At 45.3% G+C, this 26,711-nt stretch overlaps 1 protein-coding gene across 3 annotated transcripts in view; it reads right to left on the bottom strand.

Annotated features, from left to right (window-relative positions):
• Positions 1-418: 418 nt before the first annotated feature.
• ZNF398 (zinc finger protein 398) overlaps positions 419-26,711 on the bottom strand; it is a 34,742-nt gene continuing 8,449 nt past the window's right edge. For all 3 annotated transcript variants that reach the window (XM_045496057.1, XM_045496055.1, XM_045496056.1), the window contains exons 3-6: positions 20,478-20,604; positions 19,816-19,929; positions 9,905-10,018; positions 419-8,836 (exon numbers count right to left, since the gene is read on the bottom strand). In XM_045496057.1, the coding sequence (XP_045352013.1) occupies positions 7,683-8,836; positions 9,905-10,018; positions 19,816-19,929; positions 20,478-20,511 (1,416 nt within the window). In that variant the 5' untranslated portion in view covers positions 20,512-20,604 and the 3' untranslated portion in view covers positions 419-7,682. The remainder of the gene's footprint in view (positions 8,837-9,904; positions 10,019-19,815; positions 19,930-20,477; positions 20,605-26,711) is intronic.

Genomic DNA, 26,711 nt, shown 5'->3' with positions numbered 1-26,711 from the left:
GGCGCCTGGGTGGCGCAGTCGGTTAAGCGTCCGACTTCAGCCAGGTCACGATCTCGCGGTCCGGGAGTTCGAGCCCCGCGTCAGGCTCTGGGCTGATGGCTCAGAGCCTGGAGCCTGTTTCCGATTCTGTGTCTCCCTCTCTCTCTGCCCCTCCCCCATTCATGCTCTGTCTCTCTCTGTCCCAAAAATAAATAAACGTTGAAAAAAAAAAAAAAAAGTCGCTGATATCCTAAGTGTGACTAAAAATCAGGCAGGGCTTATGGAGGGGCGGGCCCTGCGGGGCGAGGTGATAAAGCTCCGGCTACTTAAAGAGGCAGAGTGCTGATGGGAGGGTCACAGCAAAATGTTTTGTATTCTAGAGTTTTAAGGTCAGTTTGCTCTCGCTAATGAGTTTCCAACATACTTGCCCTTTCAGACCCACCTTTGCCAACGTTTTTATTCAAACTTCAGTGTGTGCGTGCATGCACACACACATTCCCTCTTTCTCACTAACTTCTGAGAATTCCTGCTTTGCAGAAAGTTTAGAGAAAATACTACTTTTTCCCTCCTGAGTTTATTCTTAGCCTACTTCAAGTAGGCATTTCGTCACCTTCTTTACAAGTCTTGGCACAGCAGATGAGTGAAGTTCCCTGGCTCTTCTTCAGTTCTTAATGACTACGGTACTTTGCTCAGTGTCAATAAATATGTGATTGCTTGGGTGCCTGAGTTAGCTACTCAACAGTTCTACTGCGACAGGTGTCCAGGGCTTAGAAACTCTGTGCATGCAGAAGACAGGTTTTGTGTTGGTAAATTGACAATCGCAGTATGTTCTCTTGAATCCTCCCGACGGGCGTCACTTCAACTTTTAAGTGTGGATTTGATTACTAAAAATGGTCAAAATTCATTCCAAATGAAGTCCAGTGCTCCTACAGAGTTAATACTGGTTTTCCTAAATGCGACAAATAAGGTGTGAAACCCCGTATTATTGTTAAAGCCGAGCCGGTAAGGACATCACCAAGATCCCTTTTCATTCTTCATCAAACTGCTAGTGTCACAATGCGAGTCAGGGTACACTGCAGGCACCAGAACGGATCCCATCTGGGCTCATCCGGTATGCTGACAGTGTGTCACACACCCGGTCTCTCTGGCCAGAGCCCGCAGTGGGCGCAGCAGAGAGAATGCGGCTTTTCCCGCGGCCTCTAGAGGTCCTACCGACTGCGATCAGTCAGAACTTTTTCAACCACCATGCCCATGGCCTTACTTCCTACGAAATTAGGACGGCCCGTTGTGGATTCAGTGACCCTTTATGAATCTCCGATCCACAGCTCCCTGCTCCAGTAAAGCAGGCTAACTGCTCATCTCCAGTCCAAGAATTCACTTTCTTGTTCTAGGATCTTCTAAACTTGCAGGCACATTAGAATCGCGGGGGGGGGGGGGGGGGGGGGGACTTAAAAAAAAAAACAAAACACCCAGGCTCCACCCCAGGCAAATTAGACCATGCCAGGGTGGGCCCTGGCACAAATTTATTTTTTAAGGTCCCCGGCTTCGTCTCACGTTCAGCCGAGATCAAAACAGTGTGCCTGTCTCCGCCTTACAGGATCACCCTGTGGCAATGAGCATCCCGAATTAGTACTTATTGGCTAATAAACATGGGACTGATTGAACTATTCTTGTCCATTGTTTTTATCCTGCTGTTTACTCAGTGAGCTTGGCTTGTAGATATTGTTTCCCTTACACAATTTTTTTACAACTTCAATTCAACGCCAAGAACTGCTGTATGTAGACTGCTTTCTGTACTTCCTTGATTTTGAATTCAGCCTGTTTAGCCCGGTCTCTCCAGTAATGTGCCCGCCTTTCTAATTTGTTACAATTCCTCATATACATCAAACTGGTTATCTGGCATAAGTTGCTGGTAGAAGTGAACGCATTATATAGATAGGTCTGACACTTTCTGCATCAAGCTTTGTTTTCAGTCTCTGCTCACACATACTGTTCTTCCCACTGCTTCCCAAATTGCCGTCTCGGGCCAGCTTCTCCCCAGCACAGGCAGGCAGACTGGAAGCGAAGAAACAACCGCTGCCTGGCCTTGAACGAAAAGATGCACCAACAACATCCAGGAAATTGTTTAACTGGTCAACAAGTAATTCTGCCTCGATGTCAACACTTTCTTAGGCCTGCAGTATGTTTCAAAGTGCTTTCAAAGACCTTTCCTCATTTGAGTGACCTATGTAAAGTTAGTAAAGTGGGCATTATCCTCATACTAGGAATGAGAAAAACAAAATGAGATTCAAACTCTGGCCTCCTGACTTCCTTTCCAAGAACTTTTTCATTACGATAAGCCTTATTCTTATAAAAGCATTATAGATGCTGGACATAAAGTATTTTACATTACAAACACGGGGAGGAAGAACCACTTTCCAAAAAGAACCACTGAATGGCCCCAGCACCCTAGATCCATCATTGTTATTTTGGTATGCCTTCTTTTTGTTTTCCTGTGCTTTAAGTAAAACGCAGTCGAATGTGTACTGTGTATTTAAAACAAAATGTTATAGTTTTGCTGGAATTTTGTCAGTTTGTATGGCTTTGGAGTAATTATAATACGGTTAGGAGTCTAAGAATGCACACCTCTCCAAGGTGTTTATTCTACTGTGTCAGATGCAATCTCTCAACAGGGCAGAATCTGGGGAGAAACCAGACAAGGAAAACAGGACCCAGATGTAAAATGTTTAAATTCCACGATTTTGGAGTTGGAAGAACCATCGTGTTCTGTCTGCATATTAGAATTAGGAAGATGAGACCTACAAATTAAGTGCTTGCTCCCTATCAAGTAAACAGTGTTCAGCTAGGCCAGAATCCCGTTTTTAACTCCTGCTCAGGTGGTCTTTCCACTGGATGATTATGCACTGAACACCCACGTCCCTATCAGCACGTGGCCCGTGAGGGATACGAAACAGGATATGGCCCGTGTTCTTGGTTATTAGCTCACTTTTTAGACCAGTTTCAAGATTTTACAGTAAATAATGGCTTTGCTATTAAAGCCATATAGCTCAATGAGACTTTATCAAATATTTCAAATGTACCTGGCAGTTTTGAGAGCACTGCAGCACACTGCTTCTGAGGCTTCTCTGATTGGGCCGTATCTCTCTGCCTCCTTTAGTGGTTGATTGGCTCTAGGGGTGAAATACTTTTTTGTTTTGAAGAGGCAACGTGACCTAGCTGACAGAAGTCATTGTGTATGCGTATATATAGGATCATGGCCAGAGTTACACATTTGAAAAGAAACTAGAGTGGGGCCAGAAAGGGAGGAGTTAACACCTTAGAAGGTAAGAGATTGCTCATGTTGCAAGATACATAAATAGTACCTTCTAGTTCCCTTATGATGGGGACAATAAGCTCTGGTCTATTAAAGTCCTAATGAAGTAGACGTTTTTAAACAGAGACTGTCCCCTGTCCTGGTGGTGCCAGAAATACAACCCTGTGCCACCGTTTGCCCATTCCCAGGCCCACAGACCCTGGCGCAGGAAGCACAGGACGTTTCCTCCCGACCACAGCTGACCGAACCAAGATGAGCGTGCAACCCAAGGGCAGCCAGTCCAAGGGTTGGCTGGAAACCTGTGTGACCTGGTGTAGAAAGGGGAGCTGGGCCACATCGCAGGCTTTAGAATCTGAAGAAAAAAAAGAATCAGAGCCACGTGGGGTCAAGGTACACAGAAACCTGTGGGAACCAGGAGGTACAGGAAAGACAGAATACAAGAACAGGTTAAACAGAAGCAAAAGATGGCGGTCAAAAAGCTGAGACATCAGGCAATTAAGTGCTTCTGTAGAGCAGCCCAGACTTAGGATCGTCTCTCCAGTCGGTCCCGTAACCTTTCTGGACAGTTCCCGTACTGACCCCTGTGTTGGCAGGCTCTGAGCTAAGCACTTCACATGGGCTTCCTTTTCCTGTAAGCCCCAAACCCTCTTGAGACCTAGATGTCATTCCATTTTACAGATAAGGAAACTAGGCTCATGATGGTTACATAGCATATGTTATGATATTTCTGATGATGCTAGGACTTGAATACAGGTCTGACTCAGAGTCTGTGCCCATTAAGCTCTACTAATCCACGTGTGTCCTTCAGTTAAGGCGCTGTGCACTTCCCCCTCCCCCTCCTCCCCTCCCTGCCAGTTTGACCTAACTTGAGGTTCTTTTGCTTAAAGAACCTGGTACTTCCCTACTCAAAGGAGGTCCTATGTATAGACCCTGTGAGTTTGTAGAGTTAACGGAACAGGGTCAAAGCATCCACCAAACACACAGAAGAAACCTATCTGATGATAACAGAGTTCCTCATCTATAAGAGCCATTTGGGGAGAGACTTGCTTTGACTCATTGCTATTGAGCAGCCCTCAGACAGCTTTTTGTTGCCTAAGAAGCTTCGATATGGGGTGGAAGGTGCGGGGGAAGGACCAGGGCGTTCTGACTCTCCTCGGAGAAAACCTGAGCAGAAACTGGGTTCTCCATCCCATTTGTTATGAATAAAGGAACCTGGGTCCTTTATCATCAACAAAGTTTTTGCGGACTGAGACAGTGAACGTTTGTTATTCCCCAGTAAGCAGCCATCCGATCTCATCCTGGTTGAGATGGGCGTGGTCACCCAAGTCTTTCCAAAACGCTCCAAAAAGCAGCCCAGCAGTGTCCCACTGGAACCTTGCAGTCTTAGTTACGTAAAGCACTGCGCTAGCCAGAGCCCAGCTACCGTGTTTCCAATATTAAATATCCAGCAGAAAGGACCAGAGTCTTCTTTCACTTTCTAGACAAGCAATCAACTTCCATTTATTTTCACACCTGTGGCTGAAACAGAGGCTCATCTAATGGTGACGATGAAAAACTTGGCAAGCAAAGAGTGAATCTGGTTAGAGTCAGTATCTGGATCTACTCCAAGGGGATATGCCTATTTGTACGTGACAGACCTCTTAGCCCAGGGGCAGACTGACGGAGAGCACATTTCTGGGTTCTCGTCTTTCCTATCTTGCCTGGTCATGACAACCAATCCTCAGCTACTTCAACTGCAGTTAAATGGTCTCTCTCAAGAGCCCTCGATGGACCAAGTTTCTCCACACTCTGAAACCTTTCTGTTGGACTTAAGTTTTCCACCGATACATTTATGCATCCGCTCAGGAATCTTAAGCAAACAAACTCTAGAGCTGGCCCGGAGTTCTACCTGTTAGAGGATCGGTGCAGGGAAAGGAGACCAGAATGCACAATCGAAAACCCCTGGTGTGTATGGGGCTGAGGATTAGAACACGGACTTCCATCTTTCTGGCATGGCCCTGCCCATTCCCTGTCATTCAGCTTCATGGCTATTGCCATGGCATTTGAACCACCTCATTGATATTTGAACCGTGTTCAACTTCTTGCCAGAGTGTGGGTCCCTGCTGACTACAGTTCCTTGCAGAAAAGACTGTGTGATGTATATGTAGCATTTTAACCCACAGGTCTCTCTCATTAACAAGCTCTGTACCCTCGTTAAATCTTTGAGTAGAGAGTTTCTGACGTTATCTAGACCAGCACCACACCTAATGTAGGAATCCCTTTCTAGCACACCCAGGCAAATATTCAAATCCTTCCAGAAAAGGGAACTCACCACCTAAAGGTAGTGCTTTGATTCTTGTCTCCTTTAATGAGGAGACAAGGTTCAAACCAGAGCTGGATCTCACACCAAGTTCCTAGTAGGTCACCAGTGAAGCTGGAACCCTGGCTTTGGGAGCCCCAGAGCCCCTACATTTACCTATAGTATTGGTCTAGATTCTAACTAGAAAGCACTAATCCCAATATGCTGGGGTTCTTTTCATCAGTTGTCCTGGTTTGTTCTACACTGGATTTTCTCATTGCCTTCAGACTATAAGTTATGGCAGGGAATCGGGTCTCACACTCATTCTTAGGTCTCCCATGATCCCTGGTATTGTGAATGCCACAGAGCAGATGTTTCATAAATGCAATTGTCCTCTAAGGGCAGCATGTTCAGACAGAGCCTTCCCAGGAGCAAAGCTAGCCAGGGCAAAACCTTTTTCCTAGTGTGTTTATGCATAGCTAGGCTGGGTGAAGGCTGGGCTAGATGATAAGGGAAAAATGGGTGCCTCCCTTATCATTTCATCAAGAAACTGTCCTAAGTACTTGCAGACCTTGTTTCCAGGCATCTGAGAAAGATTCAGGGGAAACAAGAGAGGGTAGGAATCAACAGCATTACAGCCCAAGACTTAGGGCAGTCTCTCCCACCTCAGGCTCCCAGCCGGAATAAAACAAATCGAGTTCGGTCAAGTTTCAACAAGAACATCTCTGCTTGGATTTGGGGGGGTCTTATTTGGCTTTGCCTGGAGAGAAGCCAGAGTTAAAGATAGAATTTTGGCAGAAGAAATGAACCACGAGTTTTGTTAATTTCTTTGTTAATTTCACTTTTTTTCCTTCCACCAGCCTCATCATTTTGCAGATGAAAATTTGCAGTCTGTACAGGGAAAGGGACTTATGTCCCACTGCAAAGCCACTTAGTAGCAGGACCACACTCCGATGCCCTCCTCTGATTGAATGATCTTGAGCACATGGGAGCCAAGGTCCCTAAAAGCAGAACAGGCAAGAAGGGGCTGTCCTTGTCTGTACTGGTGCTTAGTGCTCAGGGACCCACAAAGCCCTTCAGTCTGCCCACTGCCAATGGGGAGAGCCGGAAGGGGCGCGCAGACACTGATAACTCAAGAAAGCTGCAGGAGAGCACCATCATCTCACTACTGAGGAAAGGAAAGCTGAGAGCCACGGGCACTTTCTGAAACTCCGTAACGCTTCTGGAAAGCGCCGTGATCTTTTCTGCTGATGACTGTCAAGAAGATGAGACAGCAGGAACGGAAAAACCAGCTTATTAGCTTGGAAATAAGGAAAATCTGACATAAATTTTTATGTCATGGTTCAGGCACAAATTTCAGGCTGTTCTGTCATTTCTCTGGGCTCTCTAGATTTTAAAGCTGGGCCTAAGGACACTGCTCCCGCTTTTTTAACGAGGACCTCCACAAAGGCTCCTAGCAGTTTAAATGCCAAAAAGAGCCTGAACTCTTCAAATCAAACTATTCAAAGTTAGGAACTGTTCTCCTTAAGAAGCTTTTAAAGTCAGGCTTCTTGCTTCCCCGATATTAAACAAAACGTATTAGAAGAATTAATCTAGGAAACCTAGGAAGGCAGTCTTGAATTCTCATCTCGGGAGAGGCAGTACATCAGCACAGGAGCAGATTTTAGCTGGTATCAGGAAGGGGCATACGCGACCCAGGCTCCAGCACTCCCTCCTAACAACCATCTCACCATCAAGGAATTAACCAGAGGTTCAGTGAGACATTCTCATGCCACAGGACGGGCTTCGAACTTTGGAGGCTCTTCCTACCTAGAGCCACAATCATTATTACCTTACGACCCTGTGATGGATTACCAGAGGACAAATCTTGCTCCCTAACCTCTCTGCAACATTCGTATATAACATTCTTATACAACTTCTGCTTAGGTAATACTTTCGAAACGATCGGGATGCTGGGTCCCTTTCCAGGTCTTTCTGGGTTTCAAAGTGTGGTGTTCTTGTAATGTTGTCAAGTTCCAAATTCCGGCGTGTGTGTAGTCAAATGTGTAAGATCCCAAACTCACGGACGTGCCACACGGCGATCACTGCGGAGGGACGCGAAAGGAGCGAGATTTACAAAACTCCCCCTCCGCTCCCTTCCCCGTACCACTGACTGGTCTCTAGACCTTCGGTGTTAACGCCCAGGCCAGAAGTCTCGAGCCCAGTTAGGAGCGGCCCCGGGGGGTCGGGCGGCTGTCCAGAGGGGTCGCTGTCGCCCGCACAGCCCCCGCTGTGGCCCGAGCGCAGGTGGTCCTTGAGCGTCTGCTTGTAGCGGAAGCTCCGGCCGCAGTAGGCGCAGGGGTAGGGCCGCTCGCCCGTGTGGATGCGCTGGTGCTTCATGAGGTGGTGCTTGCGGATGAAGCTCTTGCCGCAGTGGGCGCAGCTGAAGGGCCGCTCGCCCGTGTGCAGCCGCCGGTGGTTCAGCAGGTGCTCCTTGCGCATGAAGCTCTTGCTGCAGTCAGTGCACGGGTAAGGGCGCTCGCCCGTGTGGATCATCTGGTGGCGAATCAGGGCCGAATGGCCATTGAAGTCAATGCCGCACTGGGGGCAGGAGAAAGGCCGCTCCTGCGCGTGCCCCCGCTGGTGCAGCAGGAGGCTGATTTTCAGGCTGAAGCTCCGGCCGCACTGCGCGCAGCGGAAGGGCCTCTCGCTCGCGTGCGCTCGCCGGTGGCTGGTGAGCCGGGCCTGGTCCGCGAAGCGCTTGGGGCAGTCGGGACAGGGGAAGGGGCGCTCGGTGCTGTTATGGACCCGGAGGTGGTAGGTGAGTCTTGACGGGTGAGTGAAAGTTCTGGCGCAGTGCGGGCAGGTGGGGGGCGTGTCACTGGCGTGGGGCTGGGAGCTGCTGCTGAGGTCGGCCTGCTGGGGAAAGTGCTTAGGGCACTGGGCACAGGACAGGGGGTGCTCACCTGTGTGGCTACACTGGTGGGTCAGCAACATGTCTTGGCTGAGGCTCTTGCCACAGTGGTGGCATGAAAATACCTGTTCCCCGGCCGGAGGCGGCAGGGGGTAGCTGCCCAACTGCGTGAAAGTCACTTGTCCCTCAGAGGCTTCGGCCAGGTCGGCGGCTGGACGTCCAAAAGGTGCCATGGACGCAGACGGCTGGCTTTTGAAAGCCACATCGGAAAAAGTGTCCTTCGCTGCCGGTGGTGGAGAAGAGAAGGTGACGGGAACCTCGGGGCACAGGGAGGCTCGGGCAAGGCCTTCAGCTTTGATGACAAGCTCCTCATCTGAAAGAAAGGACTCAGGGTCACCCCTGTCAACAGCCGTCTGATGGCAACTCCCGGTACAAGGCCTAAAAATGACACATTCATCTACTCTTACTTCTCTTCGGTCGGCCAGATAAATGCTTCATGACTATTAGCTCTCTTTACCTGAAAATCCAGTCCACGTTTCTGGCTCTGAATCTTTGCTCATTCTGCCCTCCCTTTTGTAGCCTCCATCCGTCTCTTCCCATCTTCCCAAATCACACCCGACCATGTCACGCCAATCTTGCAAGGCCCAATTCCGGCTTCACAACTGGCTAGAGGCCGCAACTAAGCACCTAAACGAAAACTAATGGATCTTCTCCAAACTCCTGATTTCTCTTATAGAAGTCATCCACCCCACTCACCCTGGAGACTTAACAGTGGGCATGCCCAGTCCTGGGGCGGGGGGAGGTGTCCGATATAAATATCTGGAAGAGCACCAACTGGTATTTTTTATTTGTTTCCTAGAGTCTAATGGAACACAGGGCATAAAGATATTTAAAACAGGCTGCATCAAGTCATATATATGAATGGGTTCCTTCTGACCTTGGGATTCTCTTCTACAATTCAGATGGCAAAATATAGATGGTGCTAAATCTCTGGGAAGGAAGCTATTTGCTGCTTCTGCCATCACTTTGTCCCACGGGAGAGCTTTGTCAACACTTGCGCCTCTCCAAGGACATTCTTGTCTCTATGGCTCATCTCCTCCCCCTGTTTTTGTTCTATCCTTTCTACACAATCCTCAGATGGTCTTCGGTCTTTCCTCATCCTCCTACTTTTGGTCCATCCTGTGGGCACTTATCTTTCTCCCTCTAACAAATCGACTTTGTCTTTACACTTAAAAGGGTGTGTTTTCACACGTAAAATTCATCTTACTTTGATTTCATTATTTCTAACCTACTTGAGTGTGTCCTTTTCCCCCTTTCCCCAGTCTTCTTCCCCGTCCTTGCCTCCACAACACCCCCTCCCCCGCCCCCCACCTGCCGCTTCCTCAGTCAGTCCTGGCCTGAGCAGAATCTGGACGGGGGCATGTCCCGAGTCCTCACTCACCGGCATAGGCACCCTTGTGCGGGTCGCTCTCCTTAGCCTCCTGTGGGGCCCCAACCTGGGGTTCTTCCTCTTGTTTGATCCAAGACAGAATATCTGATGTTGAAATGCCAGGCTCTATTTGTGGGGAAAAGAGAATGGCCTTCAGGGCTTGACTCCAAAAGTGAAAATGATCGGGTTGGCTTGCTGAACACTATGTTTTGCCCAAATATTTATCTCCAACTGGAAAACCAAAACTAAACCAGCCTTTGAAAAAAAGGCATACATCTAGAGAACCTGATTTATGTATTTTTACATGGTATACTGAAACCCATTTTCTTTCTTTTTATTTATTTAGTAAACTTTCACTCGTGGCCCCAAGATCAAGAGTCAAATGCTCTGTCGACTGACCCAGCCAAGCATCCCTTGATTCACTATTTTCATTTTTTTTTCAACACAGTATGAGTGCCCTAGGCACACCCACATTTCTAGAATACTTTTTAAGTTTATTTATTTTGAGAGAGAGGGCAAGTGAGGAGGGGGGAGAGAGAGAGAGAGAGAGAGAGAGAGAATCCCAAGCATGCTCCACACTGCCAGCGGGGAGCCCGACACAGGGCTCAAACCCACACACTGTGAGATAGTCATGACCTGAGCCAAAACCAAGGTTGCCCACTTAACCGACTGAGCTACCCAGGTGTCCCTCACTACTTTCATTTTAAAACAAATCAGAGTTTTTACCTTGGAGAGGACACCCTGACATAATCTAGAATCAGTAGTGCTTTCATTTTGTTAGCACTCTTACTTCCAAAATGTTTTCACCTCTCACAGCTTTTTAATGAAATAATAAAGCAGGGAATATTTTCTCCATTTCAGTAGAGAGGGCCCCCAGAGGTTAAATAAATTGCCAGTAAGGAAGTATGTATGGTGAAATGCCATATTATCAAAGGTCTGCTTTAAAATGTAGCAGGAAAAAGGCAGAAGAAACAAGATTGACCAACAAGTTTTTCTTAGATGTTAATTAAAAAACAAATACATTCCCAGAATTACAAACTTAGGCCTATTTAAACACAGATCTGACTCTTCAGAAACATACTTTTCAGGTTCTCAGTTCTAGGCTCTAAAAGATCATAGTACTTTAAAAAATTAAAAAAAAAAATTTTTTTTTAATGTCTATTTATTTTTGAGAGAGAGAGAGCAAGCAGGGGAAGGACAGAGAGAGGGAGACACAGACTCTGAAGCAGGCTCCAGGATCTGAGCTCTGAACTGTCAGCACAGAGCCCGATGCAGGGCTTGAACCCACGAACCACGAGATCATGACCTGAGCCAAAGTCAGATGCTTAATCGACTGAGCCACCCAAGCGCCCCAAGATCATATTACTTTTGCCTATTAAATGATACAGCTCATTGTTCCCTGAACCCCCAGGAGAGGGAAGAATAGTATTTCCAAGTCCCTCAGGCCTAGTGGATTCTTCTGGAAAGAAAAAAAGAACAGCCTCCCAACGCTTTGCACATAACATGCCTCATTTGGTCAGTACAGAAACAGCTGTGCTTGCTATTTGAGCCAAGGCCTATATGGCCTTTTTTGGCCTAAAAGGACAAGCTGGCAAGCTGAGAAGGCACAGAGAGCAAATTCAAACTATACTATTTCTCAAAAAAGCCCTGTAGGTAGGTTCTGGTTTTATTTGTAGCAAGTGAGCAGAACTCACTGTTCTGCCCAGTGCCTTTAAAGTCAGTTAGAGTCCACTGAAATTTGGTGTGCCTACAGCAGAAATATGAGGTGGACAAGACTAAGGCCCCAAAGACTCTCAGGTTATGCAGCAAGACCAGGAAAATACAGGTTCTAGTGCGCACAGCAGGTTGCCTTTCCAACTTCCTGCTTTAAACTACAGGCTGAAATGTACTAAACATAGTCCAACCATATCTTTTTTTCTTCCAGATTTTATACCCACACACATATATGGAAAAGAGCAGGAGGGGACAGACTAGGTGTAACGAAGAGGGTCCTTTTCAGACATCCAGAGGATGAACTATTCATCAAAACTACGAGACTTTTAAAACAGTGCTTTAGAAACCCCTACATGTGATTCAAGTGGTTTTGACTTTTTTTTTTTTTGCGGGGGGCGGGGGGGGGGGTTGTAATACATTCGATGAGTTTCAATCCATTGCTCAAATTGTGCCTTCTCTGGCCAGTGGGAGCCTCTTCAGAGCGGCTCCATGTCTTTTCATATCATCAGACATCTAGTTTCTTCCATTCCTGGCATGACAGACTATCCCAGGTTCATCCTGGACATTTCCTGTTCCACGCACACAATCACTGATCTGAGAAACAGAATTTAGAGACCGCAATCTGGATGACGAGGATGCCAACAGTTAACAGGTTGTTGTTACTTCTCCTTTCAATGGACACAGCTATTGAAATACATACCTTTTAGAAAAAATGTCATGAGTTTACGTTCATATTCATGATTCATATATAAGATTACACGGCTTTCATTAAAGCCTTTCATTTTATACTTGTATCTTTTCTCCCTTACCTTGAAAATTTTGGTTCCTAATGACATTAATATAATCTTTGCTTTATCTGAAGACGTGTGTCAAAATAATAGCAACGTTATAAACAAAAATATGAACTCGATTTGAGATTATTTTGTGACTCTTTTATATATCCTCTAGGGATATATAGTTAAAATATTACGTTTTATTTATTAAAAAACTTTTTTTTAATGTTTATTTATTTTTGAGAGGTAGAGACAGCACATGAGTGAGGGAGGGGCAGAGAGAGAGGGAAACAGAATCCGAAGCAGGCTCCAGACTCTGAGCTGTCAGCACAGAGCCCAATGCAGGGCTCAAACCCACGAAACACCAGATCATGACCTGAGCCGAAGTCGTATGCTTAACCAACTGAGCCACCCAGGCACCTCAAATATTATGTTTTAAAGCCATTTGAAAGAAATCTATTTTATGTATTTATGTCACACATGAATTATATAGTTTAATTATTTCAGCCTATGCTTGATTTTTAAATTCTAATTGTTTTTTTTTAATTATATAAAATAATTACGAGGTAGTGCGCTTGGGTGGCTCAGTCAGTTAAGCATCCAACTTCGGCTCCGGTCATGATCTCAGTGTGTGAGTTTGAGCCCTGCGTCAGACTCTGTGCCGACAGCTCAGAGCCTGGAGCCTGCTTTCAATTTGGTATCTCTCTCTCTCTCTCTGCCCCTCCCCTGCTCACGCTCTCTCTCTCAAAAATAAAGATAAAACATAAATTAATGTACAGAGATCTTTCTCATTCCTTTCTAGAGCTGTACTAGGTAGCTATACCATTGTTTATTCAAGAGTCCCCTACTGATGGGTATTTGGATTCTGTCCAATCTTTTGTCAGCAGCTAACCATAAAAGTTATGGAAGGGTAAAAAAACAACCCAGTTCTCCACTTTATTAAAACCCACTGGCGCCTGGGTGGCTCAGTTGGTTAAGCGTCCGACTTCGGCTCAGTCATGATCTCACAGTCCATGAGTTTGAGCCCCGCACCGGGCTCTGTGCTGACAGCTCAGAGCCTGGAGCCTGCTTCGGATTCTGTGTCTCCCTCTCTCTCTGCCCCTCCCCTGCTCATGCTCTGTCTCTGTCTCAAAAATAAATAAAAACATTAAAAAAAAAAAAAAAACCCACTGGCTAAGTATATCTTCACTGAACTTGGGAAATTGTAGGAAGCCAACCTTTCCTGTGGAATAATGATGCTAAAAGTTCCTGTGGTCATTTAGCTAGATCAGTACAACTAACGACATACTGATTTTGTTAAATAATTCGGTCTCGGCACTCCAGTCACAGAATGCAAAGAATACTGTGGTATGTCCTATGCTGGAGTGGGAGTGGTGGGAGTGTAGCCGGAGAACCTTTTGGACCAGAAATGAAAGGAGCAGAACATGAATACTGTGATGGCCTGAGACAGAAACCTGCATGGTGACAGTATGGCAGCTGCCGGCCGGGCCACCACAACTTTCAGAGCACATTCCTCACAGGCCTGCGGAGTCCCAACGGTGGATACTTACAGAAACATAAAATGAAAGTCAAATCGTAGGTTCGTGCAAGCAGCAGGCTTTGGAAAAGTCAGAGAATAGAGAAAACCTGAATAGCAATGAGGAGGAAGTCAAAAAATGCTGAGGTTCTAGGTCTGAGAGGCAGTTAAAAATAGAAAAGCTGATCACAAGAAAATATAAAAATTTAAAGTCTACACCAGTTAAATATTATTTTAACTATGAGGAAATTGGAGTGTGAGTGTGTGAGTGTGTGTGTGTGTGTGTGTGTGTCTGTGTGTGTGTGTGTGTGTGTGTGTCTGTGTGAAACAGGTAAGGGCCCATGCCGTCTAAAAAGGAGCTGGAACCTTGAGATTTTGGGATATATATACAAAGGTATTATAAACTGAGTTACAAATGGTACAGAGATCTGACTTTTTAAGGAGACAACGAACAATACTTGATACATGAAACAACCATTGGTAAAAATATAAAAATTTTCTTTTAAAACTTTTGTGAGGGGCGCCTGGATGGCTCAGTCGGTTAAGCGTCCAACTTCGGCTCAGGTCACTATCTTGCAGCTTGTGAGTTCGCGCCCTGCGTCAGGCTCTGTGCTGACAGCTGGGAGCTGGGAGCTGGGAACCTGGAGCCTGCTTCGGATTCTGTGTCTCCTTCTCCCTCTGCCCCTTCCCCTTTTGCACTCCGTCATCTCTCTCTCAAAAATAAATAAACATTAAAAATTTTTTAAAAACTTTTTGTGAAACAGGTGTGGAATGGAAACGTTGCCAGGTGAATGTGTTTAAGTATTTGTGTGAGTTAAAACCTCAGAGTTTTATCATTCCCAGGATGATTCTTGTTTTCAAACAGGATAAAGCAAAATCTAAGGGGTATCATACTGGGATGTGCCTTAATCACTGAGTTTGTATAGGAAACGATGGCCTCACTGGACTAGGGTCAACAGGCATCGACAGGGGCTAATGGCAATGCACCTGAAACCATGACCAAGGAGATCTCCCCAGAAGTGTAAGACTTAGAAACGAATTTGTTTTACTTTTGGGTCATTTTAGAATCATTGCTTGAGTTCATGGCTTCTGAACTAGAAGAAGGACAAAGATAATGGACTTTCAGTAACTATTCCATTGGAACTTCTTGGGTAGTTTTTCTCCAAAGAATTGCAAAAACTTGGGAGTTCAATATTCAAACCGTTAGTGACCAAATAATGGCCATGCCCCCCACCCCCCCCACACACACATCTGACCTGCACTTGGCCCTAATAATAGAGTTAAAGAAGAATTTCAGAAAATCTCAAGATTATATTTTTCTGTATTCTCCCATTCACCACTCTTCTCTACTGATTGTATGGAATTTTATCCAACACATCAATAGGTATCCATGACCATTCCCTAGGGAGGTATAACAATTTCTCTTTCCCTTCATCGGATTCAGATGATGGTGATAGGGACAGAATGTAACATTAATTCCAAGATATTTGGCCATAAAAAGGAAGGGGACTCGCATGGTACCATTACTATCCTCAAATCCATTCTAGCTACATATTCTTATTATAACGCACAGTTCTTTCTAAAGCTCTAAAATGTAATACAACAATACGTTATGGGCTTTATTTTATGAGAAATATGGATAAAATCCAAATTATTTCAGAAGATTAAGGTTTCTAGAAGTCCATCAATTATTCCACTATAAATACACTGACAATAATAAATTATACAGTGTGTTAAAGTTGATTAAAAAAATTTGTTTAGGGGTGCCTGGGTGGCTCAGATGGTTAAGCATCTGACTTCGGTTCAGGTCATGATCTCACAGTTCATGAGTTAGAGCCCTGCGTCGGGTTCTGTGCTGCAGCTCGGAGCCTGGAGCCTGCTTTGGATTCTGTGTCTCCCTCTCTCTCTGCTCCTCCCTCATTCATGCTCTCTGTCTCTCAAAAATAAGTAAAAGTTTAAATTTTTTTTTTTCAACGTTTATTTATTTTTGGGACAGAGAGAGACAGAGCATGAACGGGGGAGGGGCAGAGAGAGAGGGAGACACAGAATCGGAAACAGGCTCCAGGCTCTGAGCCATCAGCCCAGAGCCTGACGCGGGGCTCGAACTCACGGACCGCGAGATCGTGACCTGGCTGAAGTCGGACGCTTAACCGACTGCGCCACCCAGGCGCCCCCAAAATAAGTTTAAAAAAGTTTATTTTTAAGAAAGAGAGAGACAGAGTGCAAGCGGGGGGAGGGGCAGAGAGAGAAAGAGAGTGAAAGAGAAAGAGGGAGACACAGAACCCGATGCAGGGCTCGAACTCACAAACTGAGATCAAACTGTGGCAAAGTTGGATGCTTAACCAACTGAGCCACCCAGGCACACCTAAACTTGATTTTTAAAAATATGATGTTGCTTTATGGAAGAAAAGCTGCTTGCACAAAAGTAAAAAAAGCAAACAAAACAAAAATGATTAGTGTTTCCATTAGAACAAGATGAAAATAGGATTTAAATGGTTAGAACTCTAAGGGAAGAGGGGTGCCTGGCTGGCTTAGTCTGTAGAGTATGCAACTCTTGATCTCAGGGTCATGAGACCAAAGGATTGTGAGTTCAAGCCCCATGTTGGGTGTAGAGATTACTTTAAAACAACAACAACAACAACAAAACCTAAATGGACAATAATCTATCAAAAAGATATTTTATTAGTTATGTCACTAAAGTGGCCTAGAATGAGTACCTCTGCCTAGTATTTGTATGCACCCTAATAACCAGTTTATTCCCCACTGAAAGGAATCGGGATTTTGTGTGTGTGTTAGGAGCAGAAAACTCTGCTGGGCCTGTGTTAAGGCAACAGCCTGAGCCTGCCTGTCGTCAGAAACGCCTGTTGCAAGGTTTACGTACCTACACCAATTGGAAACTTCCCCCAAATGTTAGGAGGGCTTCGCCTGGCCTAGTTGTTTGTGCAGTGGAGGTTATGCTGAACGTTTCTTTTCCTTCTGGGAGTCCAGAACTTTGGAATATGCAAGGCAGAGGATGCCTATGTGACCAGCTCGCAGTGAAACCCTTGGATGCTAAGTCTCTAAGTTTCTTTGGGAGACAACATGCTGTGCATGTTGTCACAACTCCCTGCTGGAGGAACCGCATGTGTCCTGTGAGACTCTACTGAGAGAGGACTCTGGAAGGTTCCCCTGGTTCCCTCCAGACTTTGCCCTGGGCACCCTTTATCTTTCCTGGCTTTGCTTTGTATCCTTTTGCTGTAATAAACCTCAGCCCTAAGCATGACATTATGCTGAATCCTGCGTGTCCTCCTAGTGAAGGACCGAACCTGGGGGTGGCCTTGGGGACCCCCCAGAATAGACTGGAGCATATATTTTTTTAAGAAAACAAGTACTGAGGCAGTACTGGAAAGACACGGGAAACCATTTAAAAATCATCTCACTTGCCAAGTTGACAATTTCAGCAACCAAAGAAAATAAGCTTAAATGAATGAAAAGGCATGAATATATGATTAAATCTATAAGCGGGGAAATATAAAGGATTCTAAAGTAGAGACACATCTGAGGGGGTTTTAAAAATGCTATATATTGATCTGCCCAAATAATATGAAGCCTGTCCTCAAGTTCTAGTAAGTACCTAGGTTGATAATCACCAATGTAAGCTAAAACTGTACGGAATCAAACCAGAGCATTAAAGAAATTCAATGCTTACACTGTTTGTTAATTTTCCGTAAACACGTATTAATACATTTGGTTGACCACCCACAAATGGAGCCTTAAAAACCATGATAAGGGGCGCCTGGGTGGCTCAGTCGGTTAAGCATCCGACTGCAGCTCAGGTCATGATCTCATGGTTCGTGAGTTTGAGCCTCGCGTCGGGCTCTGTACTGACAGCTCGGAGCCTGGAGCCTGCTTCGGATTCTGTGTCTCCCTCTTTCTGATCCTTCCCTACTTGCGCTCTCTCTCTCTCTCTCAAAAATAAACAAACATTAAAAAAAAAAAAAAAAGCCATGGTAAAAATAGACAAAATGGCAACTAAATGAAATTTTCACATATTATTATAAAACCAAATTATTTACACCTTTTCCATTCATCCTCAAAAATAAGATGACACACTGATTTATACTGGTTGAAAACTACGTTAGATAGCCAATAACATCAACTACGGCATAATTTCCAATAATTTCTGTAATCGAGTCACCCATCTTTGTGATATGATTTTAGATTCATTACTTAGATCCATGATATGAAGGTTCATCAAATTCAACCTGTTTGATTGCTTAATACCACCACCCACAGAGACTGTAGAGTAACATAATGTGTGGCAGATATATACATTCTTCAAAATTCAGAGACTGTTGGGGTGCATGGGTGGCTCAGTCAGTTAAATGTCCAACTCTTGATTTCAGATCAGGTCATGATCTCAGTTTGGGAGATAAAGCCCCACGCTGGGCTCAGTGCTGACAGCGTGGAGCCTGCTTGAGATTCTCTCTCCCTCTCTCTCTCCGCCCCTTCGCCTGTTCACATACTCTCTCAAAATAAAGAAACAGACATTTAAAAATAAAAAACTCAGGGCGCCTGGGTGGCTCAGTCGGTTAAGCGTCCAACTCTTGGTTTCGGCTTAGGTCATGATCTCATGGTTCGTGGGTTCAAGCACCGTGTTGGGCTCTGAACTGTCAGTGTGGAGCCTGCTTAAGATTCTATCTTTCTCTTTCTCTGCCCCTCCCCTGCTCTTCTTCGTACTCTCTCTCTCTCAAAATAAATAAACTTAAAAAAATATATTGAACTCTAGGCTAATGATATTCATACTGAACTACATATGGGGAATTTTTTTTTTTTTAAGAAGGAGAGAGAGAGAACTCAAGCAGGGGAGAGGGGCAGAGGGAGGAAGGAAGAAAAGGAGGACAGGGAGGGAGGGGGGGGAGAGAGGGAGAGAATGAATGAATCTTAAGCAGACTTCACACTGAGTGTGGGGTCAATCCCACAACCCTGGGATCATGATCTGAGCCGCAATCAAGTGTTGGGCACCAAGCCAACTGAGATGACCCAGGCGCCCCTCTGGGGAAATGTACTGATGTGTGTATTGAACTGGAAATACACTGAAAATAGGATGGATTGATAGGGATGCAGAGATGGATAAATACGTGTAAACTGTTAGTGACAGAATCTAGGTGGTAGGTATCTAGGTGTTCACTGTAAAATTATTTCAACTTTTCTATTTAGAAATTTTCATAATGAAACGCTAGAAAAAAAATAGTGCCTGGGAGAGGGGGTGGGTTCCAAGAAAAGTTCATCTAATAGAGTGGTCTGAAGGATGAACTTTCTGTGAGCTTTCTGTCCAACAAAGGACGAAATGGTGAGCTTTTTCTGACCGCAGAGGTGGGACTTGAGACAAACACTACAACTGTACTTGGCTGAGCAGTCTTTGCACACAACAGCAGGCAGCTGCCAACCAAATAAAGTAGGGAGGGCTCATTAATGACAGCTGGCTCCCAAACCAGGTGAAGTTCACTTTGCCCAGGTGGCCATCATTGGGCTCCGCCGGTTAAGTGCATCTCCGAGGGACCCTGCGGATGCCCACCGCCCCCCATCATTTCTGACCCGCCCGGTGTATATTCACTGAAGCCACTTCCCTCCAGGAAAGCATTACCGCTTCCCCTGCCATCTAAGGATGTTAATTTTTACCGGACAATTAGGTGTGGGAACCAGTCAGGGAACACCATGAATAGCCCTCAGAGGTGCGGTAGTCGTGGGGACAGGCCACGGACCGGCAATCTCTAATACTCCCTCCTATTTAAGTGTCTGAGGGTCAGGCGTTACTCACGGTCTAGCTGATTGAGATTGGAGAGGCTCTAGAAGCCCCAAGCCCTGCTTACTTAGTTCTGAGCCATCATCTCTGACCAGGAAGGGGAGACAAGGACGGGATCATCTCCTCTCCTACTTACCTTCACTGGGGTCTGTGGGAATCTCACTCTCCTCTGGTCCTGCCTGCTCCTCTGTGTTATGCTCTCCTTCTGGCTGAATCTGAGATAAGACATCAGGTTGATTCATGGCATAATCTAGGAGAGGAAGAAGGGAAAGGAGGTAAGACAAAGAGCTCAATGAGGATGACAACTAATTGCCATTAAGGCTGAATTGTAGGCTTTGAGGTCCACAGTCCCAGGGAACTTGTTTCAGATTCTAGAGCGCTCCTCCCCTTCCATTCCCCTCCTGTACGGATGACATCTCTTGGGAACGCACACGAGAGGAGAGGTGATGGGAAAGGCATGTGTGCTACTTTAGCACTGCCCACCTGCTACTTTCACTGAGGAAGAGGGACAGTTGCCTCAAGGGGGAGAACAAGGCCCTTTCAAAGTGAAGAACACCTATGGAAACCACTGCAACTGGGAGACCCCTAACCCTGAGCTTCATTCTCCATCCAATGAACTGGCAGGAGAGATTATGATTTCCTACTTGGGAAGGGTGAACTGGAAATCTCTGGCTTGCACCTAGAATCTGAAATGTGTGGGGACAGAGGGAAAATGAGGACCACTGGAGGGAAAGGGACTGCTCTAAGCCCCCGTGGAGCTGGGGTCCCCTCATTCAAAAGGCGCCAACTTAGCCTCACCCATGGAGATAAGAGACTCGTAGTTGCCCTTCATGATATTCTTGTAAAGCTCTTTTTGCCATTCTTCTAATTTTTCCCACTCTGGAGTGGAAAAGTAGATGGAGATATCATCAAATGTCACAGGCACCTGAAATTATAATCATATTGGAGTTAGTCCCTCCCACTGCAATTCAGTCATTTAGCCAATCTTACTAAGTGCCTACTTGTCACACAAAGACTGTGTGGGATGCAGGAGGGAGACAGGAAAAACAGGGCACAGACCCGACCTCTAGGAGTTGAAGATGTTTTCAAGGAGAAAGGCAATAAACCTTAGAGCGACGAGTTTTGGGAGGTTGGAGCACATGACTTGTAAACAGTCCCTCACGGAGAGAGGCACAGATGCAAAGCAGTATATAATTCACACAATACAACATGTTCTGAATACCCACTACGTACAAGCTTTATCCTAAGTGCCAAGATTACAAAAATACGGTTTCTGCCCAAAATAAGCATATGGTCACATTCAAATTGAAGACATGGACCAGAAATTTTGGATATCGAGCTATAATAGGGCTGGGATGAGTCCAGAAGAGATGGGGCTCTGGTGGGTTATTAAAAGGCCTAATGGGAACAGGAAAAACATGTAAGCATGGAAAACTGGAGATTACTTTCAGAGGACAATGATGAAGCCTGCCGAGTTGGGAGCTCGGGCTTCATGTAGGGAATGGTCATACGCAGAACAGAATCCCCCCACCCTCTGGCAAAGTTTCGTCCAAAGCCAGGCACTTTTCCTAGGTAAAAACTGGAAGGTTCTTCTGTAATGAAGTATAAGAGTTGCCTGGGGCATTTAAGGTACCTAGTACAGGCACTATCGCCTCATCCTGGCATCTAGCTGATCATAAGGCTAGCTCACCCTCCTGTCACTGGACAGCTTCCTATAGTTAAATTCTGAAATACAAGCTAAGCACTAAGTGTCAATGCCCATTTAGCAAAGTCGGCCACTTGAACAAGAAAGACTAAAATAAGGGAGGAAAATGTGGAAGGAAACAAATACCCAGGCAACAGAATTTAAAAAACAAAAACAAACCACCACCACCTCCTAACTAGTATTCCCACAAAGATTTGAGAGATATTACACCACCCATAAAATAAAAACAGGATACTATGGAAAAAGGAATATCAGAGAACAAGAAACATTTCTGGTATCTACTACTACTACTACTACACACACACACACACACACACACATTTTTTCCCCAAAATTAAAAAATTCAATGAAAACCATACGTATTTTCATAAACTTAACATACTCATTAAGAGTCAAAGGTCTATGCAATACTATGAGGCAACTGGGTTTATTTTCTAATTGCTTCATTTTCCAACTAGAAATTTTGTTCTTTAGGGGCTAGAACTTTAAATTACTTACTTTACACTTGCTCAGCACCTAAAGCCAGGGTGAGGGCAAGTGTAGATGACATAATTGTATCTAATGTCACTACACAAAAGATTTGTGATACCTTACAACAAAAACACATGACAAAATAATGATTAAAAAAAAAGGATCAGGATGGGATTCTGGTTCAAGGCTATGAATCTTCCTTCCCTCCCTGAGTTCTACTGAAATGACAGTAAATAAGATCAGCAGGGACTAAATCTTTTTTTCTTTTAATGTTTTTTTATTTTTGAGGAGGGGAGGGGCAGAGAGAGAGGGAGACAGAGAATCCAAAGCAGGCTCCTCACTGGGAGCGCAGAGCCCAATGCAGGGCTTGATCTCATGAACCACGAGATCATGACCTAAGCTGAAGTCAGACACTTAACTGAGCCACCTAGATGCCCCATAAATCTAAAGCAGTGCCAAGAATAAGGAGAAGCCATCACTAGACCAGAGTTTTTGATGAGTTTCGCACCGAGACCCAAACGATGGGCATGCGCTGGGGTCCAGGGTGTGGGAGGAAGCCGCAGCTCCGCTACTCCGCGAAGGACAGACTGCAGTTGAAGAATCCAGAGAATTCCAAGCTCAAAGCCGGCAGAGACAATGAATGAGTGGGAAGAAAAGTGATTATGGGTTGCAGTTTGAAGGTCTATCTTGGGACTAGCAGGGACCCCTCCACTGCCCTGGCAGAGGGAGGAAGCGGCAGCGTTTACCCCAGAGCTGAAACGGCAGACATCACCTCTAAGGACATCTAACAGCCCAGCCCGCCTGGAGACAGCATGCACTTCCAGAGGGCATGTGATGACACAGAGTACCACTTCCCTCCTGGTCTCTGGGTGGTCCCTGCACCCCGTACTTGTTCCTCACCAGGGCACCTCAAAGCAAAGCCCAACTATGTCTAGCATCAACGGAGGCAGCTCTCTGCTGTAAAGGAAAGATCTTTTGGTTAAACAGACTCACACGGTGGCCGAGGAGACATGCCAGCTTCCTGTCATTAACCTATTAATCAACTGAGCCTGTCACTTATGGATACACAACCTAGGTTTACTCAATATTAAAAAAAATGATGCTGTGAGGATACACAAACACTACAAACGATCCTAGAAGAAAAAACAATGAACAGGGGCATCTGGGTGGCTCAGTCGGTTAAGCATCCGACTTCGGCTCACGTCATGATCTCACAGTCCGTGAGTTTGAGCCCCGCGTCGGGCTCTGTGCTGACAGCTCAGAGCCTGGAGCCTGCTTCAGACTGTGTCTCCCTCTCTCTGACCCTCTCCCATTCATTCTCTGTTTTTCTCTGTCTCAAAAATAAACAAACATGAAAAAAAAAAACAAAAAAACAATGAACAAATCAAACAAGCCTCTAATACATATTCCCAGAGACATGTGAATATCACATCCATTTAAATAAATTCAGGTTGCTTCAAAAAAAGGAGATAGAAATAACTATTCTTGAAAATTAAATATGTAATTTTTTTTAATGTTTATTTATTTTTGAGAGAGAGAGAGAGAGACAGAGCATGAGTGGGGGAGGAGCAGAGAGAGAGAGGGAGACACAGAATCCAAAGCAGGGTCCAGGCTCCAAGCTGTCAGCACAGAGCCCGACACGGGGCTCGAACCCAAGAACCATGAAATCATGACCTGTGCTGAAGCCGGTCACTCAACCAACTGAGCCACACCCAGGCGCCCCTAAATATGTAATTTTTAAAATAAAAATGAGAAAGTCTGGAAAGGAAGGTGATGAAACTCTAAAAAGGTGAACAAGGGGCTCCTGGGTGGCTCAGTCAGTTAAGCATCTGACTCTTGATTTCAGCTCAGGTCAGGATCTCATGGATCGTGGGTTTGATCCCAGTATCAGGTTCTGCACTGACAATGCAGAGCCTGCTTGGGATTCTCTCTCTCCCCCTCCCCCCACTTGCACATGCGTGCGCTCTAAATAAATAAATAAATAAATAAATAAATAAATAAATAAATAAATAAATAAGGGGCGCCTGGGTGGCTCAGTCAGTTGGGCGTCTGATTTCAGCTCAGGTCATGATCTTGCAGTTTGTGAGTTCGAGCCCCGCGTCAGGCTCTGTGCTGACAGCTCAGAGCCTGGAGCCTGTTTCAGATTCTGTGTCTCCTCTTCTCTCTGCCCCTTCCATGCTTGTGCTCTGTCTCTGTCTCTCAATAACAAATAAACGTCAAAATAAACGTCAAACATTTTTAATAAATAAACAAAAGCGAATGTTGATTATGACCTGAGCTAAAGTCGGTTGGGCGACCGGCTTCAGCACAGGTCACAATCTCATGACTCGTGGCTTCAAGCCCCGCGTCGGGTTCTGTGCTGACAGCTCAGAGCCTGGAGCTTGCTTCAGATTCTGTGTCTCACTCTCTCCCTGCCTCTCCCCCACTCACGCGCTCTCTCTGTCTCAAAGGTAAATAAACATAGGTGAATAGGGGGTGCTTGGGTGGCTCAGTCGCTTAAGTGTCTGATTTCAGCTCGGGTCATGATCTCACAGTTCATGAGTTTGAGCCCTGTCGGGCTCTGTGCTGACAGCTCAGAACCTGGAGCCTGCTTCAGATTCTGTGTCTCCCTCTTTCCCTGCCCCTTCCCCGCTCACGCCCTTTCTCTCTCTCAAAAATAAACATAAAAAAATTCTTTTGAGGGGCACCTGGGTGGCGCAGTCGGTTAAGCGTCCGACTTCAGCCAGGTCACGATCTCGCGGTCCGCGAGTTCGAGCCCCGCGTCAGGCTCTGGGCTGATGGCTCAGAGCCTGGAGCCTGTTTCCGATTCTGTGTCTCCCTCTCTCTCTGCCCCTCCCCCGTTCATGCTCTGTCTCTCTCTGTCCCAAAAATAAATAAACGTTGAAAAAAAAAAAAATTAAAAAAAAAATTCTTTTGAAATAAAAAAAAGAAAAAGGTGAATAATAGGAAGGGAAAGTTAGAGACAAAGATCACAACCCACCATGAGTCAGATGGTAGTTCCAGAAAAAACAGGAGAAATGGGGATGAAATATTCTAAAAATAGGATTATGGGAGAAAAGTTTCCAGAGCCGAACAAGACACCCATCTTCCGAATGAAAGAGAACACCAAGTGTGTGACACAAATGTTAAAAGACCTACACGAAGACACACCCTCAACACGTTTTAGAAAAACAAGTACAAAAAAAAAAAAAACAAAACAAGTACAAATGGGAAGATTCTAGAGAACAGATTTCTTGTAAACGGATTTGGTGTTCATTTGGAATTAATGCTTAAATATTAATTTGGAATTGACTTGGTATTAAGGTTTATCATCAATGGCATTCGATGTTATGAGACAAAGGACCGATGCCTTTAAAATTCGGAGAGAAGTGGAGTATTCAGCCTTAAAAAGGAAATGCTGATACAACATGGGTGAACCTGGAAGATGTTGTGCTGAGTGAAATAAGCCAGTCACGGAAGGACAAACAGTGTATGGTCTCATTTATATGAGGGACTCAGAAGAGTCAAATTCACAGAGACAGAAAGCAGAATGGTGGGCGCCAGGGGCCGGGGCAGAGGGGCTGGGGGATTAGCGTTTAATGGAGACAGAGTTTCAGTTTGGGAAGTTCTGGAGATGGATGGTGTTGTAGTCGCACAGTGATGTGAATGTACTGAGTACCACTAAACTGGGCATTTAAACGTGGCGAAAATGGTACATTTTAGGTTGTGCACATTTTACCACAGTTTAAAATTGAAAGTAAGAAGAAAACTGAGGGAAGATTATTCTGAACTTGGCACTCAGAAGTAAGGACAGGGTCACCTGGCGGCAGGGGTGGGGAAGGGGTTCAGTCAGTAAGTGTCCGACTCTTGATTTTGGCTCAGGTCATGATCTCATGGTTCATGAGTTTGAGCCCTGAGTCAGGCTCTGTGCTGATAGCGAGAAGACTGCTTGGGATTCTCTCTCCTTCTGCCCTTCCCCAGCTCTCTCTCTCTCTCTCAAAAAGAAATAAACAAACATAAAAATAAAGACAGAATAAGAAGAGTATTTTCAACAAAGCAAAGACGCAAATTTTACTTCCATATTTAAAGCTAATAAATCTCTAATATGTTCTAACTTCATGAAGATATCTTAAAGAAATATCACATTATCTTCTATATGATTTTGGAGTTTAAGACGGAGAGTTTAAACGTTATCCATTTATCTAGGTAAGACAATGGGTACACACTTTAACTTACCTTTTCTACTAATCTTAAGGCAATACTAAGTATAAATTATCCCAAAGAACTCCTGGAGGGGCTCCAGACACACAAGTAAAACACACTGGGGGGGCGCCTGGGTGGCGCAGTCGGTTAAGCGTCCGACTTCAGCCAGGTCACGATCTCGCGGTCCGTGAGTTCGAGCCCCGCGTCGGGCTCTGGGCTGATGGCTCAGAGCCTGGAGCCTGTTTCCGATTCTGTGTCTCCCTCTCTCTTTGCCCCTCCCCCATTCATGCTCTGTCTCTCTCTGTCCCAAAAATAAATAAACGTTGAAAAAAAAAAAATTAAAAAAAAAAAAACACACTGGGGAAGGTTCTCTATCAGATGCTGACTCTGATATCCCTCCCTGCAAACCTGGAAAGAGGCATCGGTCATCATTCTCTCCCTTTTTTCCCTTCCCACTCACTCTTCAACCTGCCCTTCCCAGACTTCTATGCCCCGCGTCTTAGCAAGGTCTCCGGCAAGGTCTGTGTTGCCAAATCATACTCTGTCTGCATCTTTCTAGATCTCTCAGTGACATGCAATCCAAATGACAGCTTTCTCCTTGAATGCTTTTCCTCCTCGTCCTGTGATGCCACATACACTCCTATCTTGTTTCCATCTCGCTGGCCACTCCTTTT

Source organism: Leopardus geoffroyi, chromosome A2 (genome assembly GCF_018350155.1).
Source record: "Leopardus geoffroyi isolate Oge1 chromosome A2, O.geoffroyi_Oge1_pat1.0, whole genome shotgun sequence".
Taxonomy (NCBI): Eukaryota; Metazoa; Chordata; class Mammalia; order Carnivora; family Felidae; genus Leopardus; species Leopardus geoffroyi.
The sequence above is the reverse complement of the archived record's forward strand: the minus strand, read 5'-3'. Positions and strand labels throughout refer to the sequence as shown.